Source organism: Triplophysa dalaica, chromosome 24 (assembly GCF_015846415.1).
Source record: "Triplophysa dalaica isolate WHDGS20190420 chromosome 24, ASM1584641v1, whole genome shotgun sequence".
Classification (NCBI taxonomy): Eukaryota; Metazoa; Chordata; class Actinopteri; order Cypriniformes; family Nemacheilidae; genus Triplophysa; species Triplophysa dalaica.
The window spans coordinates 712,501-738,019 of NC_079565.1; the positions used below are offsets into that span (position 1 = coordinate 712,501).

General features: G+C 38.8%; 1 protein-coding gene across 7 annotated transcripts in view; it reads right to left on the reverse strand.

Moving 5' to 3' along the window:
- kcnq1.2 (potassium voltage-gated channel, KQT-like subfamily, member 1.2) overlaps positions 1–25,352 on the reverse strand; it is a 79,373-nt gene extending 54,021 nt beyond the window's left edge. For 2 of the 7 annotated variants that reach the window (XM_056739984.1, XM_056739977.1), the window contains exons 1-16: positions 25,101–25,352; positions 23,831–23,922; positions 22,948–23,494; positions 17,086–17,176; positions 16,459–16,585; positions 16,188–16,266; positions 15,981–16,077; positions 15,252–15,392; positions 11,661–11,771; positions 11,221–11,316; positions 11,014–11,145; positions 8,640–8,781; positions 6,947–6,973; positions 6,620–6,670; positions 5,791–5,899; positions 5,453–5,521 (exon numbers count right to left, since the gene is read on the reverse strand). In XM_056739984.1, coding sequence (XP_056595962.1) covers positions 5,453–5,521; positions 5,791–5,899; positions 6,620–6,670; positions 6,947–6,973; positions 8,640–8,781; positions 11,014–11,145; positions 11,221–11,316; positions 11,661–11,771; positions 15,252–15,392; positions 15,981–16,077; positions 16,188–16,266; positions 16,459–16,585; positions 17,086–17,176; positions 22,948–23,417 — 1,742 coding nt within the window. In that variant the 5' untranslated portion in view covers positions 23,418–23,494; positions 23,831–23,922; positions 25,101–25,352. Of the gene's footprint in view, positions 1–5,452; positions 5,522–5,790; positions 5,900–6,619; positions 6,671–6,946; positions 6,974–8,639; positions 8,782–11,013; positions 11,146–11,220; positions 11,317–11,660; positions 11,772–15,251; positions 15,393–15,980; positions 16,078–16,187; positions 16,267–16,458; positions 16,586–17,085; positions 17,177–22,947; positions 23,495–23,830; positions 24,099–25,100 lie in introns of all 7 variants that reach the window. The other 5 variants (XM_056739980.1, XM_056739978.1, XM_056739981.1 and 2 more) reach the window with 5 other exon arrangements.
- Positions 25,353–25,519: the final 167 nt, after the last annotated feature.

Sequence of the window (25,519 nt, forward strand, 5' to 3'; positions counted from 1 at the left end):
AAGATTTTACAACCCAAGTCCAGTTGTGTAGGAAAGGATGTCAGCGCTGCCCGATTACCTCATGAACATTTATTTTTAGATCTTTTCATCTCAGAATGACTTCTGACTCTCTTCAGACGGGCTGTTTTTCTCAAACTCGCACGGCCTGGAGCAGTTTATAAGATCAGACACACAACTCGCCGTCTCTTCAACGGACAGAAATAACCGCTGCTTCAGGATTTCATCTGAAGTCATCAATGTCACACATCAACGCTAAAACACAAACAAACATTTTCAGCTCAACCATCTAAGTTTCTTCAACTTCTGACCCTGCCGTCTATCTACACAACCTACAATCTTCACAGAAAATTGGGAGTTCATTCATTCCAATCTTATCTTTTCTGTGTCTTAACAGCACGTCAGAGATGATTCCTGAAACACGATTACGTGCAGGATAAAAGAGCGTGTCGTGTGAAATTAACCTGGGCTCGATTCCCACGTGTGTTTAGCTCTAATATCAAGTTCTTCATTTCGTCTGGAGTGATGAAAGCTTTCAGCGACGTGTTGACTTGTGAATGCACACACAGGAAGTGAATCGATGCGCTTCCCACTTCCTGTGCGTCACACCGTCTTCAACTGAAAACATGCGTTTTGACCGTTCATTTGCACAATCTGTGTTCGACACTTCCGCTTTTAACACATCACGCATGTTCAAGTTTATGTACAACTGAAAAAAATTATTATGTGCCTTAGTAGATTTTATGAAAATAAATCATTAAAATATACTTAATATTATTATGTTCCTGTTTTTAACAAAAAAATGTGTTAAAATAACATAAATTTCATGGGAATAATATCTACTGATTTTGTTTGTTAAGAGTTTAGTTATTTTGTTTGAGTAATTTCAATTGAACAAATTATTAAGTAAATCAAACTCAATTTTATTAGGTTAAACCCATTGAGTTGACTTATTTATTTTGTGTTGAAACTACGAAGATCTTTTTTGTAGATATAACTACCTTGGCAGTTGATCTGTAGTTCCCAGCATGCTTTGCATCTGACTGCATTATGAAACACATTTTCCAGATCACTATCATTTTAAGTCTTTTTCAGTAAGAAGAAAGAATTGTTCGTGTTTTCTGTTGATTTATCTTTGAGATTTTTTAGGAGAGTTTTGGTATTCCTTTAGTTTATTTTTAAGTTGTCACAGTTGTTCAGAAGAGCGATGCTTGTGCCTCGGGTGAGGGAGGTTATATAATATTAGTCATGAATTGTGTTATTTCACTTATTGACCAGTAAGTGGGCTAATGCCTATACAGAGATCACCCGACTCTTCTTACTTGACCATCTACTGTATGTTGTAAAAAAATAATTATTTCAATATGAAAGTAAGTGGTGCGTGAAATTTGAGTTAGACATGTTTTTGTTCAGCGTTTTTTGTTTACTTTATTTAACGTTTACTTGATATTTTAACAAAAACTAAATGTGTTCAATAAGTAGAATTTACTTTACTCTTGTTAGTAAGGTGTACTTGAATTACAGCAGCAAATTTGACTTAAAAATGTTCTTGCAAATTGTTACAAGGATTTTATTAAGTAAATTCTACGAGCTATTTTTTTCAGTACACTGACAGCTGCCAATCAATCATTTTGAATACTTACTAAACAGAGTAAATAAAAATTAAAGTCCCTGTATACCGGAAGTTTTGATTGTTTTAACCTTCGTATAAAGAAAAAAAGGGGCGTGGCTTTCGTCTTTCTCTGCGATTGGATTGAATGATTAAAATGTAAGTTTAAAAACCACCATTGCGTTTGGAAATGGAACTGGCAGCAGACTGACAAGTGAAGGGGAGGAGTTAATGGATGCGCCGCCCAAGCCGTCTAACATGCGTCATTTAAGATAGATAGTCACAACAGGACTGAAGTGTTTTCAGATTTTAACTGAAGATCATGAGAGCACACACATTTTAAAAACAGAACGACCCACATTGATCATTTTTTTACAATAAACGCTGCAATATTTCATGAAAAAATAGGCATTGTCATTTTTCATTTCACTGGGACTTTAAACACAGGAGCGAAAACCAGTGTTTTATTTATTTATGATATCTCTTAATGATATTAAAGAAGTGTCTGTAATGTGCGAAATGCGACATGAGAAACGTCGAACATCACAGCATTTACAAGCGTCTACAAAATGAGTGTTAGTTTGCATAACCTTCTCACCAGACCTCTTCACCTCACCTCAGGTCTCAGGTTCTGCTCGTATGCACGCGGCGCTGAGGAAGGGCCGGCTTTTCAACACTCCGCCAGACTTATTGGAAGAATCATTAGTGGTACTTAAAGTCGAGACCCCTGGGATCTATGTAATGAGGGCTGTATGGCTCTGGTTATGAGAGTCCATCGGCCTGGAACATTCACAAAGTCAAACACATGTTAGTTTATTAAATATCGTGCCGATTTAAATATGAGTTGAGCTATTTTACTACATTTACAGCAAATCCACTACACAATATTGCAATTTAGCATTTTTTATACTGGTCTCTGGTTTGCATACTCCACGAGCAGATTATTGAGAATCAGATGAACTCGTTCTTCTCGTGTCATTAGAAAAGGCTCAAATTTCATAGGAGAGCTGGTGCGACTGCAAACACTTAACGTAATGAATCATGGATTCCCCTGCGCGCGAGCGTAAAGTCTGCTCGGAAACAACATTATGATCACATCTGTAATGAATGCGAAGCCTGTGGAGCATTAAAAAACATCTCGAGGCTCCGAGCGTAGCATGAAGATCACCTGAGAGAGACAACACATAGTTGTATGTGACCCTGGAGGAGGAAGGGAATATTTGTGGCAATAGCCGAACATTGTGTGTGTCGAAATTATCCATGTTTCATTTATGCCAAAAATCATAAGGATATTAATTAAAGATCATGTTTCATGAAGATATTTTGTAAATTCCCAACAATAAATATATGAAAACTTTATTTTTGTAAATCCTCACTCACTCAATCTCTCCTCCAATGAACACACCCAGTCACTCTCCACCCAAGACCACACCCAATCACTTTGTACCCAAGACCACACCCACTCACTCTACTGCCAAGTCTACACCCACTCACTCTCCGCTCAAGACCACACCCACTCACTCTCCTGCCAAGTCTACACCTACTCACTCTCCGCTCAAGACCACACCCACTCACTTTCCACTCAAGGCCACACCCACTTACTTTCCACTCAAGGCCACACCCACTCACTTTCCACCCAGGGCCACACCCACTCAATCTCCTGCCAAGTCTACACCCACTCACTCTCCGCTCAAGACCACACCCACTCACTTTCCACTCAAGGCCACACCCACTTACTTTCCACTCAAGGCCACACCCACTCACTTTCCACCCAGGGCCACACCCACTCAATCTCTCCTCCCATGACCACATCCACTCTCACTCCACTCAAAACCACATCCACTTACTCTCCATCCAAGACCACACCCACTTTTCCATACCACAGACCACCAGACCCACAACTCCAGCCCACTCCCACTTCCCATCACTCCAAACCACACCCATCTCTCCGCCCTGAGTCTCTGTTATCGTCCTGAACAAAGAACAGATTCATTCTGCACAGGTGTGTCCTGCGATCACCACAAGTAGCAGCAGCTCTGCATGCGTCTTTATGAAAGAAGGTGTGTGTGTATAAAGATAAACAAAAAGCCAGTGTATATGAACACAGAAAAGAAAGGATAAAGATGTGGGTCTATTTGGGAAACTCCATGTGAATACAGTTTCTTGTATAAAATAAGTTAGAACGGCTGAAGTTTGAGATTTTATTAAACAAGCTTCATTGAATAACTGTCTGTCACACGCACCTGTACAAACATCTGCTGCTGCTGGCTTCAGTTTCCAAGAGATTTAATTCATGTTCCAGCAGAAGACGCATAATATGATCAAACACTTGCGTGCCACTGACGTTCTTTTTCTGAATGATCTCTGATCCACACTCGGACAAACCCACATCAGAGCGACCGGACCAGACCACCTGAAGCCACACACTCAGTGGCTGGAGCGGATCAACACAACATTCAGGTGTTTCCACACTACAGACAGACTCCTGGAAGCTGAAGCCGGCAGAAGAAGAAGATATTTGTACAGGTGCACGAGAGAGAACAGAGCCAAACCTTTGAGAAGAGAGAAATTATGACTGAAAACTCACATTTCTCGCTAGATTTATCAAATGAAAATTGATCGAAATCCTCAGTGTGTTTGAAAAATATTAACTTGTGTTATGAAAGCAAAAGAGAAAGTTTTAGGGTCGTCTAGAGAACTTAAAGGAAATGGTAAATTCATCTGTGTCTATTCTAATATGTACATTTATTTACTCTTTCTCTTCAATTTACCTGCAATTACTGCCACATTATATCAATTTCACAGAATTACACACAAACAAAACAAGAATTCTGTATCAAATCAAACCTCAAACTTGATTGACAAGAAAAAGAAAATGACACGCAGACAAAATGATTTGACCTGCAATTACAACCAAACCAAAACCCAAACATGTTAATGTTCAGTAATAAGGGGCTGGTGGGACAGGAGGACCAGGGGTCGGAGGTCAAGCTCTATAAAAAATAAACACGCCAGCGTGCCGTTTAACAAGACTCCGCTTGGAAACAAAAGAGGGAGAGCTAGAGAAACAGCAATATCCTGTGTTTATTTTTCTTTGCCATCTTTTTTTCTCGGTTTGAGAACGATCTATTGTGGCATCGGACCGGAGGAGGCGAGCGCTCCATGAACTACAGCTTTGTCAATGGCAATTCAGAGTTTGTAATGTAGAGTTTGTACTATTCAAAAATTCAAAACACAATCGATGGTACAGTTATACAGTTGTGACCCAAGCGAGCAATTTTATTTGACAGAGATGCGTCTTAAAAACCGGCATTATGTTTCTCTGTGTCAGACAGAAGGAGAAAGTCTTCTAGATGGTCTTTTAAGTCCGAGCTGAAGATATCAGGAGATTATGCTGATATGATATCACTGTCCACTGAAGAACAGAGAGAACGCTCGTCTCTGATCAACACATAACATAAAACATTGAGCCGACATCTGAGGTCAAAGGGCAAACGAACCGAAGAGCTAATCAGAAGCTTTACGTGAGTCTGGATGATGTAAATCTGTAAGAGTCCGAACAACACGCACTCGCTCACCGATCATCACAAATTACTTTTATACTGTAAAAAAGTTGTACGGTTCGGGAAAACAAAGTCCTGCTTCCTACTAACAGCAATGCATTAATATTTACCACGGTAAAAAACATGGTATAGCAACATCTTTACAGGTCGACCTGTCGCAATATAAACAATAAAAGGATTTAAATTCATCAACAAATCTCCTCTCCCATCAGACACAAACGAAACACATCCTGTAATGAAGGTGCAGAACAGGAAACAGACGTTAACAGACAGGAAACACTACCTGCTTGAGTTCAGGTGCTGAGTGGACACAGACTCTCGCTCCTTTGCCACAAACGGACTTCTCAGCAGACTGAAAGAGAGAGAGAGGCGCTTTCTTCATCTCATGACGGATGAAGCACAACATCTTGAGATGTTTCAGAAGGATGGAAAAGCAGAAGTGCTGTGAGAGAAATGAGATGAGAGAGAGGGGAGAGGAATGAAAGCACACTGAGTGGTGGTGCGTGAGCTGATGCTTGAACGTAAAGACAAAAAACCGCATTGAGGAAGGGACTAAGCGGATCTGATCACAGTATAAAATCTAAATGATGAAGAGATGGACGATAAAGCGGAGTTACTCACTGTGACGCGGCTGTCACTACGGGTAGAGCGATGTCATCGCAGGTGAAGTCCAGATCATCCGCCAGGCTGTTGTGTCGCGAGATGTTAGGGCCGTCCAACTTTTTCTTCACTGTCCAAGAAAAGACAGCGTAAAGGCCATTACACATTGTGTATTTAATTTGCGTTAAAAAATAAACATGACCTCACGTTGCATAAATCACATTTATACATTTCGCATCCGTAGCAAGAATTTTGAGAGGCGGTTTGACAATTCTAAGACAAACAAGCACCAAATACGATAAAACGCATAGGAAAATGTACTTTTCATTAAACAACTAGGAACTCTAAAATCATTTAAAAATAAAAAAAAAATCTAACAAGTAACAAATAACATTTTAACAAATACCGGTCAAAAGGCGGTGAAATGTTTCTCGTCATCTTTTTGACAGTTATGGTTTAAAGTCTGAAGTGAGTTGATTTAATTTAGTATTCATTTTGCAAACGTAAATGTTTCTTTAATTACAAAACAAAACAACTTTTTTTTCACTAAATCATGAGGAGCAGCCATTAAGAGCTTAGAATAGATGCAAATTAAAAAATAGTTCCCAAAGTTTTCTTTGTTTTATTTTATAATAAGTTAATATAAAATGTGGGGAAAATAGGAATAAATATGAAAATGTTCTAAAACGAATGACCGGTTGTGTAGGAAAGCAAATATCCGTGTCTTTATTTTGAGGTTTTAGAACAGAAATCACAAGAGCACTCAAAAATATTCAGTATATTTAAGCATTGTGAATAGTTGGAAGAAGCAGAAATAAAGATAAACGTGTGTAAATGACAGTGTGTGTACCTGGAGAAGCAGGACATGTGAGTGTGAAAGCCGACCACGAGCGCTGCCGGTCTAACAGCATGCAGAAAGAGAAAAAGCAAACTAAGAACATGCTTCACGAGAAAAACACGATAGGAATGTTACTCATAAGAAACTTCAGAAATAAGTTTTCCAAAGAAATCTCAGATCTCAAACTGCGCTCAGATCTGCCAAAATACTGAAGTCTGCAATCAGGAGATTTTGTAGGATGAGTGAGAGCTGAAAACAACAGATTCAGCAGCACCACATGAACATGCCAATGGAGAAGATGAACTTGAAGGTGAAGAGCCGACACTCCATCACTCTCACCTGATGAGCGGAAGAGTTTAGTGATGCCTGTGTAAGAGGAAACAAACATAAGCATTCTAAACCAATCCGGACATTTTGACTGGGATCCAATAACAGTGTGTTTTCTTTTTAACCTCCCAAAAAAAGACTTTAAATATTAAGAAAGAAAAAATCCAAATTGTGCACTTCTGCTAAATACAATAACAGATTCGGCCAATTCAGTAAAAAAATTGAATTGTTTAACATTTGAATCAAGTTAATTTTTCTTACCCTAATGGATAGATAATATTTTAATTTATATAAATATATATAATAATTTTTCTTTTCAACTTAATGTGTGTTGCTTCACGAAGTGCTGGAAAACTAAATGCAGTGTATTTTTAAATAATGGCTTTGCATTTTGCATTCACTCTCCAGTATTATTTTTTATTATTATTTGTATTATTAATATTATTATTTAATTAATTTATTTGTTTTATTTAGTATGATTATTTTCTATATAAATGGACTATTGTTAAGCTGACTGTCTGCGTCATTCAAGAAAACAAGAAAGACAAAAGCACTAATAAATATATTTTTTGCAGTTCATGGGAAAATGCAGCACATGTTGACTTAAAAATCAAATGATGTCAAAGCTGCCTGGTTTGATTTGGGTCGTTATTACAGAATTTTCCGAGATGCTTCAAATAAAAAAAACATCCGTAACACATTTTCCAATATCGTAAAAGCGTGTAACTGAGCCTTTGAACTCACTTAAAAAAAAATCACACCCGTGTTATCAAAGGACACAGACATGTGTTGCGATTTCATTATCTTTTTCCTCTCCAGTTTAAATGACTCTTCAGAAGAGACGTGTGTGTGTTTTCTGTCGTCTCTGCTGGGGACGGTCTGTTTCAAAGGCACTGCTTTTATCATAAAGCCGTTTGACAGGAAAACCCGAAAAGCCTTATTAAGAGGCGGGCGAGGCAGACGGCATTAGCGGGAGATCATTTGATCACAGGATGGGTTTCACTCACATGTGGAAAATGACAATCATTCACAAGAGAAAAAATGGTCATGTGACAGCGGCAGCTTTTCAACTTTTCATTCATTTTTTTGTCTTAACGTTTTCAATCAAACGTGACACTTCCAATAGTGGAGAACAAGGGCGTCTTTCTGTTTTTGGCTGATGAAATTGATCTCCGAGATCTAAAAATAAAGCTTCATGAACAGAAGTTAAGAAAAATATTTACCTTATAAATAATACCCCCAAATAGAGGTATCGTCCATATCTCTTATATTCAATAGAAAAATAATAATATTGACATTTTAATATAAAAATATTATAGACATTAAGTAACATACAATAAATAACATGAGAGTCAGTTAATTATGAGATTATTTTCATATTTACTTTTGCTTTTTATGTGATACTTAATGCTTTCTGTAGAAATCTAACTAAAGAAAGTGCAGAAACCATCAAACTTAGAATTTTAATTAAATCAACAACATATTAAGTTACACAATACTGAGACATCAATTCACTTGTTTGGTGGTTTATTTTGTCTGACGTTTGATCGCATAAAATCTATGACACATTTCTATATTTCCTGAAATGCCACAAAATCTGTGCCCACCCCGGATCCATCTTGGGGCCCCCAGTTTGACAACCACTGCTCTATACAGAAAGACTAAAGATGAACAATCCCAGCATGCCGAGCGAGAGAGTTAATACCTGCAGGCTCCTCTGAAAAGACGGCATCTTTGTCATCGATGTGCTCGTAGGTGATCTGAGGGATGGAGAGCGCTCTCTCTCCTACGGGACCCAGAGAACCGTTGTCACGTATGGATTTGGGTTTTCGTTTGTATCGCTTGCTCTGTGGACGCAGATAAAAACAACATTGCAGCGTTACAATGACAAACTCTAAATACTCGAAAATCCAGACTACTTTTATGATGCTTTTTTACTTTTTGAGATTTTGGTTGATTCATGTTTGTACATTTATTGTATGGAACAAGAGTAAACGACATGACGTGGTATTGTGCATTGTCATACACCAAGATACGTAATAAGAAATTCATAATTCCCTCCCATGTGACGTACGTAACATCTACATTTATGCATTTTTCGACTCCAAGCATTCATTCGAAATCAAAGCAATGACCAGTTGAGCTCAAAGAACAGTAAATGCACAACAATAAAACATTTAATCTTACTTAACATAATCTCATACACGATCGTCACTGACGTCTTGTGTTTGCCTTTTGTGCTAACAGATGTAAATTTCAAATTTGGCCTTTTGTGAGAATGTCATGAATATCCATGTTCAAAGCCAAGCATAAAACACCCCCTACACTCGTGAATTCTGCGGTGACAGTGCCACCTACACAGCCGAATACCTCCGGACTAAAACATGAGTCACGTCACGGCGTGCCACGAAATCTCACGGCTCAGAGACGGCGAGCGGGATTTGCGAGTGAAATCCCAGCTTCCCACTGGCCTGAAAACTGCTGGGGGGGAAGAAATACGGCAGGCCGTGAAAGGCTGGATAGAGAGATGAATGAGAGGTTTATGAACGAGAACAGTCACACGCCCGCACGGAAAGAGGCGGACTCGGCCGGTCACGCTGTCCAATATGTTAGGAGTCAAAGCTACACAAAGATTTTTTTGTTGTTCCTAGCGCTGCACAAAGGGTTTTGCTCCCAGGAGAGAGGCCGATGACATCATCGCGTTTGACTGCGCCTTTGTGCGAGACAGACAAAGAGGGCGTGGGGTCAAACGGGTGACAGAGAGAGAGGGAGGAAAAAAGACTCCGTCTCATCAGGTCTCTCACGGAGCTTCTCGCACCTACACTTACATCCTGACCCATTTTCCTCTTGAATACACATGAAACTCATAGTGAGGTCAAATCTGTCTCACAACGGCGTTCATATCGATGATGAATGACAGAACAGAACAGAACCTGTTCTTACAGTGAAACTGAAATGTTGACTGTTTCAAGATGGCGGATGTGCAGACGTGTCTGGAGCTGTTGTATGTGTCAACATTTGCTTATGAAATATAGTGTAAACCTATTTTAATGGCGAGATGTGTTTCAGGGTGTTTTTTATGCCTTTAGGACCTACGGTGGTCCCCTTGACTAATGGTAAGTGAGGATGGGCTGAATTTTTTTTTTTTGACCTGAGAAAAAGTATTAAATATTCGCTATTTTTTGTCAAAATTAGGGTTCATAATCATATAATTTACTAAAACATATAAATACAAATAAAATTAAATATAAAATATACGCATATTATTTAAATCATAATATTATAACTTAATTAAATTATATATAATTTGTCTATTCTATATTTTATAGGTTCTATAATTAATATATTATCTATAGATGTATTTATTTATCTTAATATATATATTATATTTAAAAGCAGTACATTAGAAGTGTTGCCTTAGCAATTAAGGAAGTTGAGACTCTAAAATTATTAAATCACAATAAATACCTAAAACTAAACATTTTTAACCCTATTTAACAACGGTAAAAAGAATAGATAAATGACAAAAGTACATTTAACTGCCAAATATAAAAATAAAATTGTCTAACTAAAAGCTCAAAATATTACTAACATTTTTTAAATTATTTTTATTGTTGTTTATTATTACTTTGTTTATTATTATTGTGATTAAAGATTACAAACATTATTTTTCTTGCATGAACGTATCAATTGTTCGTGAAATCGTGAATTCAGGACATAAACAAGGTCAAATTTGTCTTTAAGTTCACATCACCTCTTTCAGTAAGTTGGCTCACTGATGGGACGTGACCTGAAACAGCCATCACACCCTTTACTGTTCACCTACATCCTGCGCTGACCTTCACATGCATTCTGAGAGCTCACGAGCCTTTAGAAAAGCCCAAACACAATAACAGGCAAAAATGCTTTTACTGTCTCGACTATACAGCGCCCCGCTACGGAGGCTCACGGAGGACAATCGACAGGAAGAAACAGAACAATAAGCAGACACAAAACAAAAACAACACAAAAGACTCCAGACAAGACAGTGGTGTATGTGTTTGCACAAAGGGGAGGAAGTCGAACACTTTTCTCCTCACCAGCCGTCTGAAATTCCCAGGACTGGAGTTTTCAGAGCTTATGATGGGAACGTAGTCGCCCGTCAACACGTACATCTTCCACGTGGCCGCGCAGCCGTCCGGCTTCTCGCAGGCGTAGCATCTCCACAGTGTCTGCAACCAAGAGAGTTATGCTGCGTTAGCAAAAAACATCAATGAGACGCGAAGAAAAGCATTTCTCTACATTACCTGTATGAGAGACGCGGCGGCAGGAATCTGACGGTTAAAATGTTTCTGTCTCTGTTTCTGCTGAACTTTAAGAGCAAAGCCGGATCCCAGAATCCCCTGCACGCGGAGAAAAAGATCTAAACAAAGTGCATGGTCTGACTGTCTGATTTTTGTTAAATTAGGCGTCTTTGACCCAAAAAACTAATTACAATAATGCATTGTAAATTGTAAATTTGTTCTGTAATTGTACTTGATTGTAAGTGTATGTTATATGATGTGTAACATGAAGACCGCGGGCCCCTGGATGCTCTATCACTCCTAAATGGACCACATTAACCCCGGACCCCATTACTGAAGGACCTCTATAGGAAAACACTGCCCCGGGCACCAGTGTGTGTGTGTGTGTGTGTGTATGTGTGTGTGTGTGTGTGTGAGAGAGAGAGAGCAGATAGTGTGTTTACCGCAGGCAGAGCAAAGAAAGATATTGCAAACACACTGAAGCAGGAGGCGATGGCTTTTCCAATCCACGTCTGAGGGACTTTGTCTCCGTAGCCAATTGTAGTCACCGTAACCTAAAAGATAAAAAAAATCATATTGTTGGTTCCATTCATCCTAAAAATCTGGTCTTTCTTCAGTGGAACACAAAAGAAGATATTTTGAGAAATGTGCTTTTGTGGTCATACAATGGAAGTCAGTGGGGTTTAGTATTGACGTTCTTCGAAATATCTTCTTTTGTTTTCTGCAGAAGAAAGAAAGTCATTAACATCTTGGTAACTGCATAGCAACACCTTGTCGTCGGAAACAAATGTGCTGAAACATGGAAGACTACATAACTTTGTTTATTTAAAATGTTGGACCCAACAAATCCACATCAAATGAGTATATAATGAGTGGAATAATCCTCCACAAACCTGGGGTTTCAGCTGATGCAGGAAAACAAACACGGCGCATGAAAACTCAGTTCATTCTGAGACACCCAGAGCTCTTTCTGGGGACGAGGTGAGTTTGCGTTCCTTCTATTCAAGAGGGACAAAGAGGACTAAACCAGGACGAGGCGTCAAACAAGTGCTTCCAGTTTAATCCCACCACTAAAAATCCAGAAGACCACAATGGTGGCGACATGAGAGCTTTAATAGTCACTGGATTTCAAGTGCCACGGGTGGCGGCCCAGACTGTGTGTGTGTGTGTTATTGTGACTTCAAGGCCCCTAATATTCTTCAACCAACTGATTCACAGTTATTGAGTCACAGAGTTCAGTCGACGTGTGTGGCAAAACCAAAACTGTGTGTGTGTGCGTGGTCTGTACACCGCTGGGTGATTTAAAAATGTCTTTTATATTGCTTGATTTACATTTGCTTATCTTTTTAAAAATCATATTTCTGGTAACTAACATTTAAACTCAAATTCACAATTTTCTAAAAGTGTTTAGGAGAAAAAAACGGCATCAAATGAGGTGTAAATGAATGTAGATTGTAGAGGTCAAATGATGAGTGATGAGAAATGTTTGAGTTAATATTGAGATCTTCAATAATATTGACTTTGGATTGCAGACGAGACAAATCTGAGCTCAGTTTGACACATTGTTGACGTCTCTTCTCAAACTCTAGGACAGGGGTTCTCTTTTGACTCAAAGGCCCCCAACTTTATTCAACAATATTCCATTACAATTACTAAAAAATTCTACCCAATAAAATTATTCAGAGCTTGATATAGTGTTTATTCAATATAAAAATGGAGAAATAATTAGAAATATCTTGATTTGTAGTTGTTTAAAATGAATGTCCAATTTTAAATAATTAGTCATCCTGAGGCCCCCCTATGAAGTCAGATGGGGCCCCTTGTGGGCCACGGCCCCCCTGAGCAGAAACAATTTAGACATTAAAGAGATCTCATCTGTGGTTTTTCTGACTTAAGTGTTCTGCAGATGTCACAAAGACCACGTGATCAAGTAGAATTTCTGGTGTTTTCACGGATCTGTGGTTTGATTTCTCTCTGATCTCACACCTGCCAGGGGGAACAGCAACAACTCTGTCAAGTCAGCGAGAAGCGGAGTATTTGGCGAGAACTCAGAGAGCGTTCATGAGTCATGATTCCTGTGGTTTTGAGAATGACTCTGGCCAGCTGTAACCTGCACATCCTGTAAAAACAACAACGAGCGGTTCGCTCAGACGCTCATACAGGAACCATTAGTAATGAGTCTCTTTAGTGTATCAATGGCTTCTTATGGACATCTGCAAAAGAGATCTCATTGTAAATATTTCTCGACGAATAATCTAAGAAAAGTCATCCGCTTCACAGCGACAATACCGTCTCATTTATACCTGAGCGGCGAAAGAGAAACCTCTGTGAAGTTTTCTGTTCAATCTACATTAAACTTCATTGGCGATACTTCTTTTTATTCAATCATGTTTTACAGTCTCGGACACAAAAGCAGGTCGACCCCCTTTCAGGGTTTCTTATTGCTGCCACCTCCATACAAGCAAGTGCTTTTGTGTGCGATTCAAGAGCACAACCGGCGGCCATACGCTTTCTGACCCGCTTTACACAGAGAGAGAACCTCCGCAATCTTTGATTCACACATCCAGCACTTTACTCCAGAGAGAAGAGAATGAGAGGTAGAGATGCTGAAAGATCAGAAGCGAGGCCTTTTGTGCGTCTCAGATTCCTGTAAGATTGCTTTCTCATTACGCTTCACACTAAATTCTGCATTTCAATGACCTGCACTGGAAACTTCATTCACCGTCGACTCGATTCACGCCGGCTTGTTTTATAAGCCTTTTATTTTATAAGCAAAATGAATAGCTGGACATTTACATGTCTTTCAAAACGTCTGTTGTGGATATAAAAATTCCCATCAACAACCAATTATATTAGTCCTGATACACAACACGCTACACAAGACAGAAAACACCTCGCCGTTTAACAAACAACCGGATGTTCTACATCAATCAAAAGTCAATATGTTGTCTACAAAATATCATGAGCTGCCAACGTAGGGAACATGTTTAGCTGTCTAAGACGCCTTAAAGGGCTAGTTCACACAAAAATAACAATTCTGTCATCATTTATCTCACCCTCAGGTTGTGTTTCAAACCTGTATACATTTATTTGTTCTGTTAAACACAAATAAAGATATTTGGAAGAATGTTAGCAATTTTCAGCTCTGTGACATCATCAAATACCATAGTAGGAAAACAAATTGTTCTGTTGAACACAAAGTGAGATATTTTGGAACACAAACAATTCTGGGGACCTTTGACTACCGTTTAATTTGTTCTACTATGGCAGTCAAAGATGTCACAGAATTGAAAATTGCTAACATTCTTCCAAATATCTTTCCAATTTATACAGGTATAAGATGACATGAGGGTGAGCAAATGATGACAGAATTTTCAGTTTTGAGTCAACTGTTACTTTAAAGCAGAGCAAAGAATTGTTTCGAGGATCTTATTTAATGCCAAACTGCTAAAACAAAACAAGAGTTATTTGATAGATTATAACGAAACACAAGTGACTTTTATTGTGCTATTTTATTGTTTCAAGTTGTTTTGATTTAAATTGTATTTTTATGGATTTTATCTTTCATATTCACTTTTGGGGTAAAAAGGTGCTTTATAAATAAATTGTTATATTAGTAACATTATCTGACGGATTTGTTCCTTCAAACATCTTATAAACCACAGCTACTACACCAGCTACTAACCAAAGGCAAATTCAGTAATACAATGCTGTAACTTTTATTATTTTGGTTGGTGGTATTATTTTTCTGATGTTTGATTGCACAACATTTTTGATACATTTCTATATTTCATAAAATGCAACAAAAACAGTGCCCCCCGGGCCCATCTTGGGGCCCCCCAGTGGGGCACGGCCCCCAGTTTGAGAACCACTGTATTACAATAAAACTAATGTTATAGCAGTGATCGTTCCTGTTCCAAACATACAAACAATTTCTTTATCCAGACACCAAACCTGTGCAAGTGTGAACACATGACATCTCAGATGAGTGTGTGGTAATGACATGTTTGATGGGATAAAGCAGATAGACTCACCACGCCCCACCAAAGAGCATCGGCGTAGCTGGAAAAACCTGTTTTCCCCTCTTCATCCACGGCGTCTTTCTCCGCCAGATACACAAAATATGAGGAGAAGATCAGGCCCAAGAATCCGATGTACAACGTGGTGATCAGCTCCTTAACCGTGGAAAGAAAGGGAGACGGTTATTTTTTATTTAATGTTTCTATACCTTTTGGTGATTTCGTAGAATATATATTATGCAACAATTCTGGCTGTTTTGAGATGCTTACAAAGAAGGAAAATAGTTTTAAATCTTTCATTGCAGGAGGAAAGAAATGAACACTATTTATTTTCATTATTGCTAGTCATACGCTATGTGCTTTATACTGACATTAACTCTCACTTTAAAAAGGATTTGAGCATCTTGAGCGCCGTATGCCACAGACCGCTTTCCAAACACCTTAAAAGGCAAACTCTGACTTCAGACACACGAGCCACCCAACCAATCACGTCTGATCCACTTAAAACTTCACAGGCCGTCCGGATGGATTTAACATGCCTTAGATCACTCAAACAGGAGCTTTCTGCTCAGATGATGTTGATGTGGATTTACGAGGCCATATTTGGAGTGATATTCTCAAAGCTGATTACAACACATCAGCCATGAGATGAATTCACTGACTTCTTCTGGATTGTACAGAATTATGCCATAACGCTCACTGCAACTTTCACAAGACCAAATCTGACGGGGGAACATCGAGTACCTGCCGATGAATAAAGACCACGGATCCCAGAAGTCTCCACGTTCCACCCTGACGGTCCACATGAAGCATTCGCAAGATCTGCAGGAAACGGATTCCTCTGCAACCAATCACACGAGAGCTTTAAACCACAGCACGCTCAAGCATGCGATGCATTGAGAGAATGTGGTAAACATTAATGTTGTCGGTTCAACCGATGACATTTCTGACCTGATCGCTGATGTGGCGAAGACCTGCCCGTTGGATCCAACGCTTAAAACCACAACGGACGCCACCACCACTATCAGATCTGTGACAAGAGAGTTTCAAATCAGACATACAAGCTTTACAAAAATTAAACAGTCGGCTGAATATCTTTCGACAATTTGAAAAAAGACACACTCTTAGATCAGTTGCCCCAAATTTGCACAAAGTTGGACAAAATAATGATGAAATACACAATTCATCTTTGGAAACAGGTGTGTTGTAAGTCATCGGGTACCTATGATGGAGATGGGCTTCCTGATGAAACGCAGACGTCCTTTTACACCCACATATTTACTCCGACAGCCGGCCGACCACAGCCGGACCACATATTCTGACCCGAAAAACAAAACCAGCACGATCTCCTGAAGACGCAAAAGACACACGTGTGTCAAGAGCAAATATGATGAGAAGAGTTGATATTGAGACATTGGATTGCAGACGTAACAAATCTGAGCTCAGTTTGACACATTGTTGACATTTCTGACTCTTTTTCCTCAAGAGAAATATAAATAATACACACAAACGAGACATCTGCCACATTTTAACATTTGCAAAATGTCTCAAATAAGAGAAATAATTTAGATTTTATTTTCTAATGCCACGGCTGAATCCGTCACACAAAAACTGATAAATCACTCAAATCGAACGTGCACACAAGAACTCAAATCTTCAGGAGACACATCCTGAAGCGCAACATAAGCTGAACTGAGATTAAACATCGCCATCAAGTGGACACATGAGTAACTGCTTCTGGGTCTCAAGAAAGATTAACTTTCCTAATGATTGTCCCAGGTCTTTCTGTGCATATACTGTATATTTAATAACATTATTTTAGCAAATTTTTTGTAATACACTGACTCACCATCCAGAAGAGAGATCCGCTGGCAAAATCAGCATACTGCTCGATGGTGGACAGGACGCTGAATATCAGGCACACGAGGACCATGAGGAACCTGAAGACATCACGCAAATTATTCAAAACAAAAGTTTCCTGTCGAAATCACTTTTGGTTGATTATCAGACTCTGAGCCAAAGATCTCAATAAATTCACTTTGCATTTGTTCTTCCATCTGCAGGTGTTTGTTTCTGACCAACCTCACAAACAGTCTGCGGTTTTGTGGGCCAAACACACACCATAAGCATGCACTTCATAGATGACAAGAAAACACACATTTTTAAATATGAATTAAATAAGGACATACTATAACATGCTATATTTATGAACTACAATAAAAGGTTTAGAAGAGGTGGAAAGTCTGTGGGTTAGTTAGTGTTCATTTAGATTGATGCAAACACAAGCTGTGACCTTAAATTTGTATTGTTATACTTTAAAGTATATACATTTATTTATGAATAATATACAAACAGCAAGAAATATCAACATCCAACAAATCACAATCAAGGATTCCAGAGAGGCGTGATGAGATGACACAGTTTCTTTATAGATTTGACCATAACAACAGCTGATACACACACGCACGCACGCACACACACACAGAGCGGACAGATGGACAAGACAGATTATACATAAATACACATGACTACAAACACACTAAACAAACAAACCACTTTCTTCATGAAGACAGACACACACACATCTTCATACAGTACACACCATCCTTTAGACTCAAACACACACTGTGACTCACACATTGTAAGAGATCAAATGTCATGTGTGTGTGTGTGTGTGTGTGTGTACGGGCACATCTGCTGAACGTCCTCAGTCTGTTGTCATTGACATACACTGATGATGGCCATCTAGTCTAGTACAGAATCTTTTGCCACTTTCATTGGCCAAGCCCCGCCCAGGAGGCCCATATGATTGACAGGTAAACAAACAAGTCACATTTCGTTTTACACCGCGTCAAGTTTAGAAGTGTGGAAATGTCCTCCGCAGTAACAGATCTGTGTACATTCACGAACGTGTCAAACGTTAACAGCAACAACAATTATTATAAGTATGTGTGAACCTCGCATACCTTTAAGAATTAAGCGTTTAGTTGATCGTGATGAATTCTTATTGCAACCTATGTAAACACGACAGCTTACTCTTTCTGCTCTACGGTATATGGTTCTGGTCTACAAGCTTTTGCATTTTATTGTTCCATTCTATAGGGTTCTGATACATAAGGCTGTGCTATAGGGTTCTGAAACTGTTTTTTGTCTTACACTGTGAGCTTTATGGTACTAGCCTATAGGGTTAACAGTGTGTTGATGTAGTTTATACTTATATAGGTTTTGCTGTTTATTGCCCTGTTCTATAGGGTTCTGTCATATAGATTTTCCTCTAGAAGGTTTCACACCATGGGTTTAGATTGTCAGTATATGGTTCTAGTCTTTATGGTCTTGGTTTTCAAGTTACATTCTATATGTTTCTATAGCTTTCTCTGGGCTTTCACTCTATAGGGTTTTTGTATGAATGGCTCCATGAGAAGTCATAAGATAATATTTTGACAATTATACAGAAAGTAAAGGATCTTACTCAAGAGCTCAGAAGTAAAACCTGATTAGAAATGCAACATTTTCGAAGTTCTGTCACTAAACAATCAATGCATTTCATGCTAGATGGCTATGTGCATATACTATCTCAGAGCATATCTGGCTCATGTAAAAACCTCGAACCCTGAAAAGCAGAGCATTAGCTCTGGTGCATGAGCTAAATGATCAAAGCATCACTGTATGGAAATAAATCCTCCTTTAATCTATTCAGAAATGACCAGATGTTGTGACATTGACCATCAACAGCGGGAGTCAGAGGCGCTCACAGACACACGCCATAAATACAACAACACAACCGCCCTCATTTCTCACATTTGGATCAAGTTCCAGGTCAATATATAGAAGAGAAATGGGTTTCCATAAGCTGAATATCCCTTAAATCTGTCTGAAGGTTCACCAGCAGCGATCTTTCAGCTCTTTGTGTATTGTAATCAAAAAACAAAGAAGAACTCAAATGGATTTCATCTCTTTCAAAATAAATACTTTGATTACTAATCGCTGTTAATACGATTAATAAAATCTCTCATTTATTTTTTATTTTCATGTCATCTATTACCTGTAGTCCTGCTTTAAACCAATAGCAAATAAACTTGTTGGGAATCTTTATTGTGATTGACCTTTGACCTCGTCACGACCCTGTCCAACCCGTGAGTTGTTTCTCACAGGCATATGTGTCCCATTTCTGTCAACCTATCGGAGCCCTGCAGACACATTCTGAACTCTCACCTTCAGCCAAATTAAAATCCCAATCCAAATCTGATTCCCAGCATCTAAAACAATAACATTTGACATCAAACCCTAACAGTTTTCAAGCAACCTCCCGTCGTGTCGAGACGACAGATCGGCACCTAACAGCGTCAGGGTGATGTGTTACTGGATCAGGGTCAAACCCGGTCACCTCTAAACGCCAGAGACCTGATTAAAATAAAACAGCTGGTACATTATCCGGCCTTCTCAGACTGACACCAGATCAGACCAATCGCACATCCATTAAAACTAAAGAGACGAATCAGAAGTAGGACTGGGCGATATATTAACAACATCACTGACATAAATGTGTTGACGATATCAAAGTATTAAAGTTTATATATCAAAATTTGGGTAAATGTCAAGTGCGAAATTTTAGGTTTACGATCTCATTTGTACGTGCCGTTAACAGTTAGGACCTTTAATTTTGATTTTCTCAAATAATTGCATGTTTCTGAACAATCATACAAATGTATACCACTTTGATAAATGTTATGAATTCCCATGAGATCAGGCTAGAAAAACAGTGTAATGTGTCAAAAAAATGATTCGAAACAAAGAAATGTAAATCAGTTTATGATCATTCATTCATTCATTCATTCGTTCGTTCGTTTTTAGAAACACTCCTTTTACGGAGATAATGAGATAATAATACAGCAATGAGAACGGTAATTTGTCTTTCGTTTGTAAATGTAAGTGTTTGATCGTTGAAAACCAGAGCTGTGAAATCCAGCAGCCCACAGGATTATTTATTGATGACAATCGGTTTTAAAAACCTCGAGACGGAAATTAGAGAACAGACACACAATCCACCCGATGACTGCTCAGGAAACACAACACTGAAGTAACTACAGTACAGACGGCACACAACATGACAATAATCTGAGATAATTCTAACAAACCAAACCATTAGCCCAAACTCAAGACATCTATACACAAGACACTTAACAGATTTGAGCATTACACAGTTGTATTTTTACATTTGTAGTTCAAAAAGACTTGGAACACTTTCTTCATGAGGATCATTCACTTGATGTGAAAACCACAGAATATAACACAGAAATGATTCTCTCCCTTTTCCTAAAAGCCAAGAGTCGTAAACTAAACTCCACTTAAGCGCTAAAGCTCTCTCCATCAGGCTCCAACGGTTCGATGCCTTGAGAAAAACCTTCTGGCTGCAGTTAAGAGCCTTTAATTATTCACTAACTCACCATGTGCCAAGTAAACACGAGTTAATTTACTTACTGCCAAACGCTTTCTGAAACCTAGACTGGTCGTATCCAATAGCTCTCTTAAAACTCTATAAATCAGTCCCAAGAACAAACAGGAGGATTTGTGCACAATCCCTAGTTAACTAATTGACATCCTTGCTTGTTAAGTGTAATGAATTATCACCATCACTTGAAAGAGACTCGATGTGGCGTGTCTGCGTCTGTCTGTCTGTCTGTCTGTCTGTATGTATGTATGTAAGACATATCATTGCATTTGTGAGGACGTTTCAAAGACTTCATCCATGAATTACATAAAGACCAAATGTCCACACCTGAATGCAGTGAAATCCAGATGAAAATGATGTCATCGTTCCATAAGATTAATCATAGCACCTAGCTATGTGTGTAGCTGAAGGAAATTACCCATAATGCAACAGCGCCATCTGTTCTGATCACCAACACTTTTTTTAAATGAAATGTTACCCTTAAAATAAACTTCATTCCTAAATTCAAGAAAATGCATCAGAATTGTTTCTCTTTTTTCTATCCGCATAGTAAACGACAGGACTATATTCTTACTCTACGTCAAAAAGACTGATACTTAAACACAAAAGACATCTATGAATGAGCAATGAAATCAATACAATGTCAAATGGACTGAAACGTGAAGGTCTGGACAGAGATCAGACGCTAACATGAAGACCAGACAGATCATTAGGTCAGAACTGATGCGGTTGGAAACTGATGTACCCATTTAGCGCTGGCAGACTAGACGGGCAGAGCCTGGCATCGATAACCATCAGCAAGTAAGAGTTACTTAAAGGAGCGCCACAGCATATCAGTCGCTGCGGTTTCATTTAGTAGGAGGTTGAGATCAGGTTCAGCGCAACGACTGTAACCCTAGACGGAAGAGATAGAGAGGGTATCAGACCATCAAACACACACACACACACAACATACATGTGCGATCATTCATTCAAAAGTGTGTCAATAAAGAAAACCCTTTATAACTTCTGAGAGACATTGCAAATATTTTTAATATGGGGAGTCTGGCGAGCTCTGAAAACACACTCAAAAAATAAATAAATGTCTACTTTGTGTATACAAGTCTCGGTCTTCTCCATAGATCCAAAGATGAGACCAGCATGTCTCCCAGTGACCAGTCTGTGTGTGTTAGTGGATGAGAGAGACAGACGGGTTCAAAGGTTCTGTTTTCAGTATCATGTTGACCTTCTTAAGTCCTGCAAAACTTTAGTTACCGAGATCTCAACAACGCAAAACACCAGCTGTGATCACCACACTGCTAGAACAAAGACCTCATGCACTTTTAAACACCGCGTGGCCAACCGAACAGATGTAAATAAACTAGATATGGGCATTTTCTAATGCAAGCGGTGCTCACTCATGCAAAACCTGTCAGCAGAAGATAGGGACAGGGATTAGTTTAAACCAGGACTAGGCTTATTTAGGATATTTAAGATGTAACATACTTTACAAAAAACATTACTGATGGGCATCTTGAGACAAAACAAGAGAAGTGCAAGTTGTTTTCGATTAAGACACATTTAATTTAGTCTGGGACTAGGCCTAAACCCTGTCTGGGAACCGTCCCTTAAAGTTTCAGCTACACAAATCCACAATTCTACGATTTTTGTCCTCTTACGATTTCAAAATGATTCAAAAGTGGTGAAGAGGGACCAGAGGTATTATGTTAAACTCCTGGCTAAACCAGACATTTGACATAAAAAATGCAAGAAGATTTTATTCAAGGGACACAACAAACCAGATGTCTGATCTTTAGACAACGGAGGGTTAAGTACCCACAATACAACCTTTCTTAACATTTCTAAAATTCTTTTCAAAATTCTTCAGAAAAAAATTCAAAACATCTCAGAAAATAAATGTTTAAAGCAATAAATCCTTGAAAGCTAGAATAAGAATTTGGTTAAATATGATAATTATTTTCATAATTAAAGTAACAGTTCATCCAAAAATGTGAGTAATCTGTCTTTTCTGAACAACACTAAACCCCTTTTAATTCTACTGTAAGAACATTTCTCAAAATATCTTCTTTCGTGTCCCACTGAAGAAACACTTGCATACAGGTTTACACACATGACAGTGAATAAATGATGACAGAATTCAGATTTTTGGGTGATCTATGTCTAATTCACGTAATGAAATCCATTTATAGTTTAAAAAAGATTTAAAATATAGTAACATCTCAGTATTTCAGAAAAATGAAATGAAACAGGAAGTGTACTCACACCAAGAAGTGATAGAGGAAACACCTCAGGCCAGCGGGTCTCTCTAGGAAGTTGTACACATCCCCCTGCATGCTAGTCTTGGTTTGGTAGGGACCGCGTGGGAAGCGAGCGGTGGGTGGCGGGCGCGGCGTCTCACCGGGGACGAGGGCGGTGGAGATGGAGGCAGCAGAGGAGGAATGTGACTGGCCGAGCTTACTGTGCGCCGGTGGCTCCTTTGTGTATCCACCTGGAGAGACGGGCACGCTTGATCCATTATTCACCACGGGCTCCAGTTCCAGTGAAACAGGAGAGTTGGCCGCTGTGAGAGACGCGCCGGGCGCTGATGCCTCCTCCAGGCTGTCCCGCGAGCTCCGGCCCATGATGTCGTGCCCGTTGTGACCAAAGCTTTTCAGCTTGATGCTGTTGCTGGCCCATCCGAAGGTGCGTCCGCGGGATAGGAGGGGCGTGGGGCGGCCCAACCTCTCCCCCATGACGGAGACGTGTCCTGTGGGTACCGTGGGTTGAACTGCCAGGGGAGACCTAGGGATTTATCACCTTATCACAAAACCTGTGAAAGAAGAACATTTCTCAACTTCCAATGACTTCTGTTTATGAACACAAAACAAGACGTTTCATAGAAGATCTTCTTTTGTGTTCACTGAGGTTGAATTATTTTTGGGTGGGTCAACCATCTCTTTAAATGAGGAGCAGCTCAGACAAACTCTGATTGGTTAATAATGAATAAGGACATGCTGAAGATCATCAGACACATCCAGAATCCTCCAGAAAGAGTTAAGTCACCAGGAAACATTTTCACAATCACCTGAAGGATCTCACACACACACAACAGTTGAAGGAAAATAAAACGTATGGGAAAAAGTAAGCATTTGATGAATATCATTACCTGTTTGTGTGTTCTTAGAAAGTGACGGAGAGAAGTGATGAGGAGTTTTCAGATTCCCAAATGACTGAGGTCAGACTTTTCCTCCATCATGACTGAGATGACCGGTGGACGGACACACAAAGTCAGAGGGAAAAAGCTTTTGTGAGTGAAGACAAATCGAAACAAAACTCTGTGACACGTCTGTCAGTCACGCTGGCAGAAACGCTGACAGAAGCCACAGATACAGCGCCGTCCGCTCTCAGATTTGGTTTCAGACCAGCGCATTAAGCTGCAGATCACAATGTCAAATGAAAGAGACCGCACACAGTCCCAGCGTGTCAAGAGGATTTAGTGGAAGAGGAGACAAACACACTCACAGATGGCTTTGTGTATTCTTACAAGCAGAGTAAAATATTTATATTAATTCTTTTCATATTTTTCAGAACTGATCATTTTAAAAGATTTTGCCATTCATTTATCATCGTTTTGATCATTTGTAAATAATAATTACGGATAACGATATTTTGAACATTAATAAACCTACACGGTACAGTTTTCTTGCTGTAGTTATGCAGCTAGTTGCCGGTAACTTACTGTAGATTTATATTTATCTCATTTATTGGTAACAGTTTGTTTGAAGATAAATGAACATTAAACATTAACAACATTAACAACAAGTCTTTATCTTTACAGAAAAAAACTCTGAAATAACAGCCCCAAGCAAAGCATTCTGGGAACCAGACATCCTCATCAACCGTTTTTTTTTCAGTTTGGTTCCCAGAATGCTTTGCACGAGGCTGTTATTCTATAGTTATTTTCTGTAAAGAAAAATCTTGTTCGTGTTTAATGATCATTTATCTTTGAATAAACTGTTGCCAGTTAATTACATAAATGTAAATCTACAGTAAGTTACTGGCAAATTCCTGACAGTAATACTGTCATTTTTACAGTATGTTTTACAGTGTAGGCCATCTCTTTACTGTATATTCACAGTCACATGATCTATCCAGTTTGAAAAACACTGGCTAATGTAAATAAAATGATTATATCTTCCCCGCAAATATAACTCGTATCTGTCATATATAAATATTTCGGTCATGTAATTCATTCATTTACATAATTGTTTACTTTAGTCTTGCTTACAAAATAATTATATTTTGAAACACAGACACAAGTTTTTAATAATAAATATGACTGAAGACATAAAGCTCAAATAAACTTTACCTCAGTTTTTGTCAGGCATCAAACTACATCTTGTCATACAACGAGGAAATAAAGTGAGAAAGCTTACCTGCAGATGTCTTCATCTCTGTAAACAAACGCCTTATTATTATCATCATCAATATTATTATTTATATATAATTATGAATTTAAATCGCTGGAGAGAGATATGTGCAGTTGTTTGACTGAAGATCAGACGGACTGTAAACGCCGCTCAAACAGCCTAACCATGTGCAGATGACGGGAGCGCGCCTGCACCTGACGTATCTCGTGCGCGTTCACGTGTTCAAGATACCGCGTGCTTTTGTCCTTCATGTTTTAAACTATAGTTTTGGTTTCATTTGAATAATGATAATGATAATAACAACAAAACAAATATCTTTGATATGTTTATTTCTGTCACTTCAATACAAATGCTGTCCAGAGAGCGCGTTAATAAGTTACATTAAAGTCGATTTTTTTTATTAAAAGCACAATGCTAGGATCATC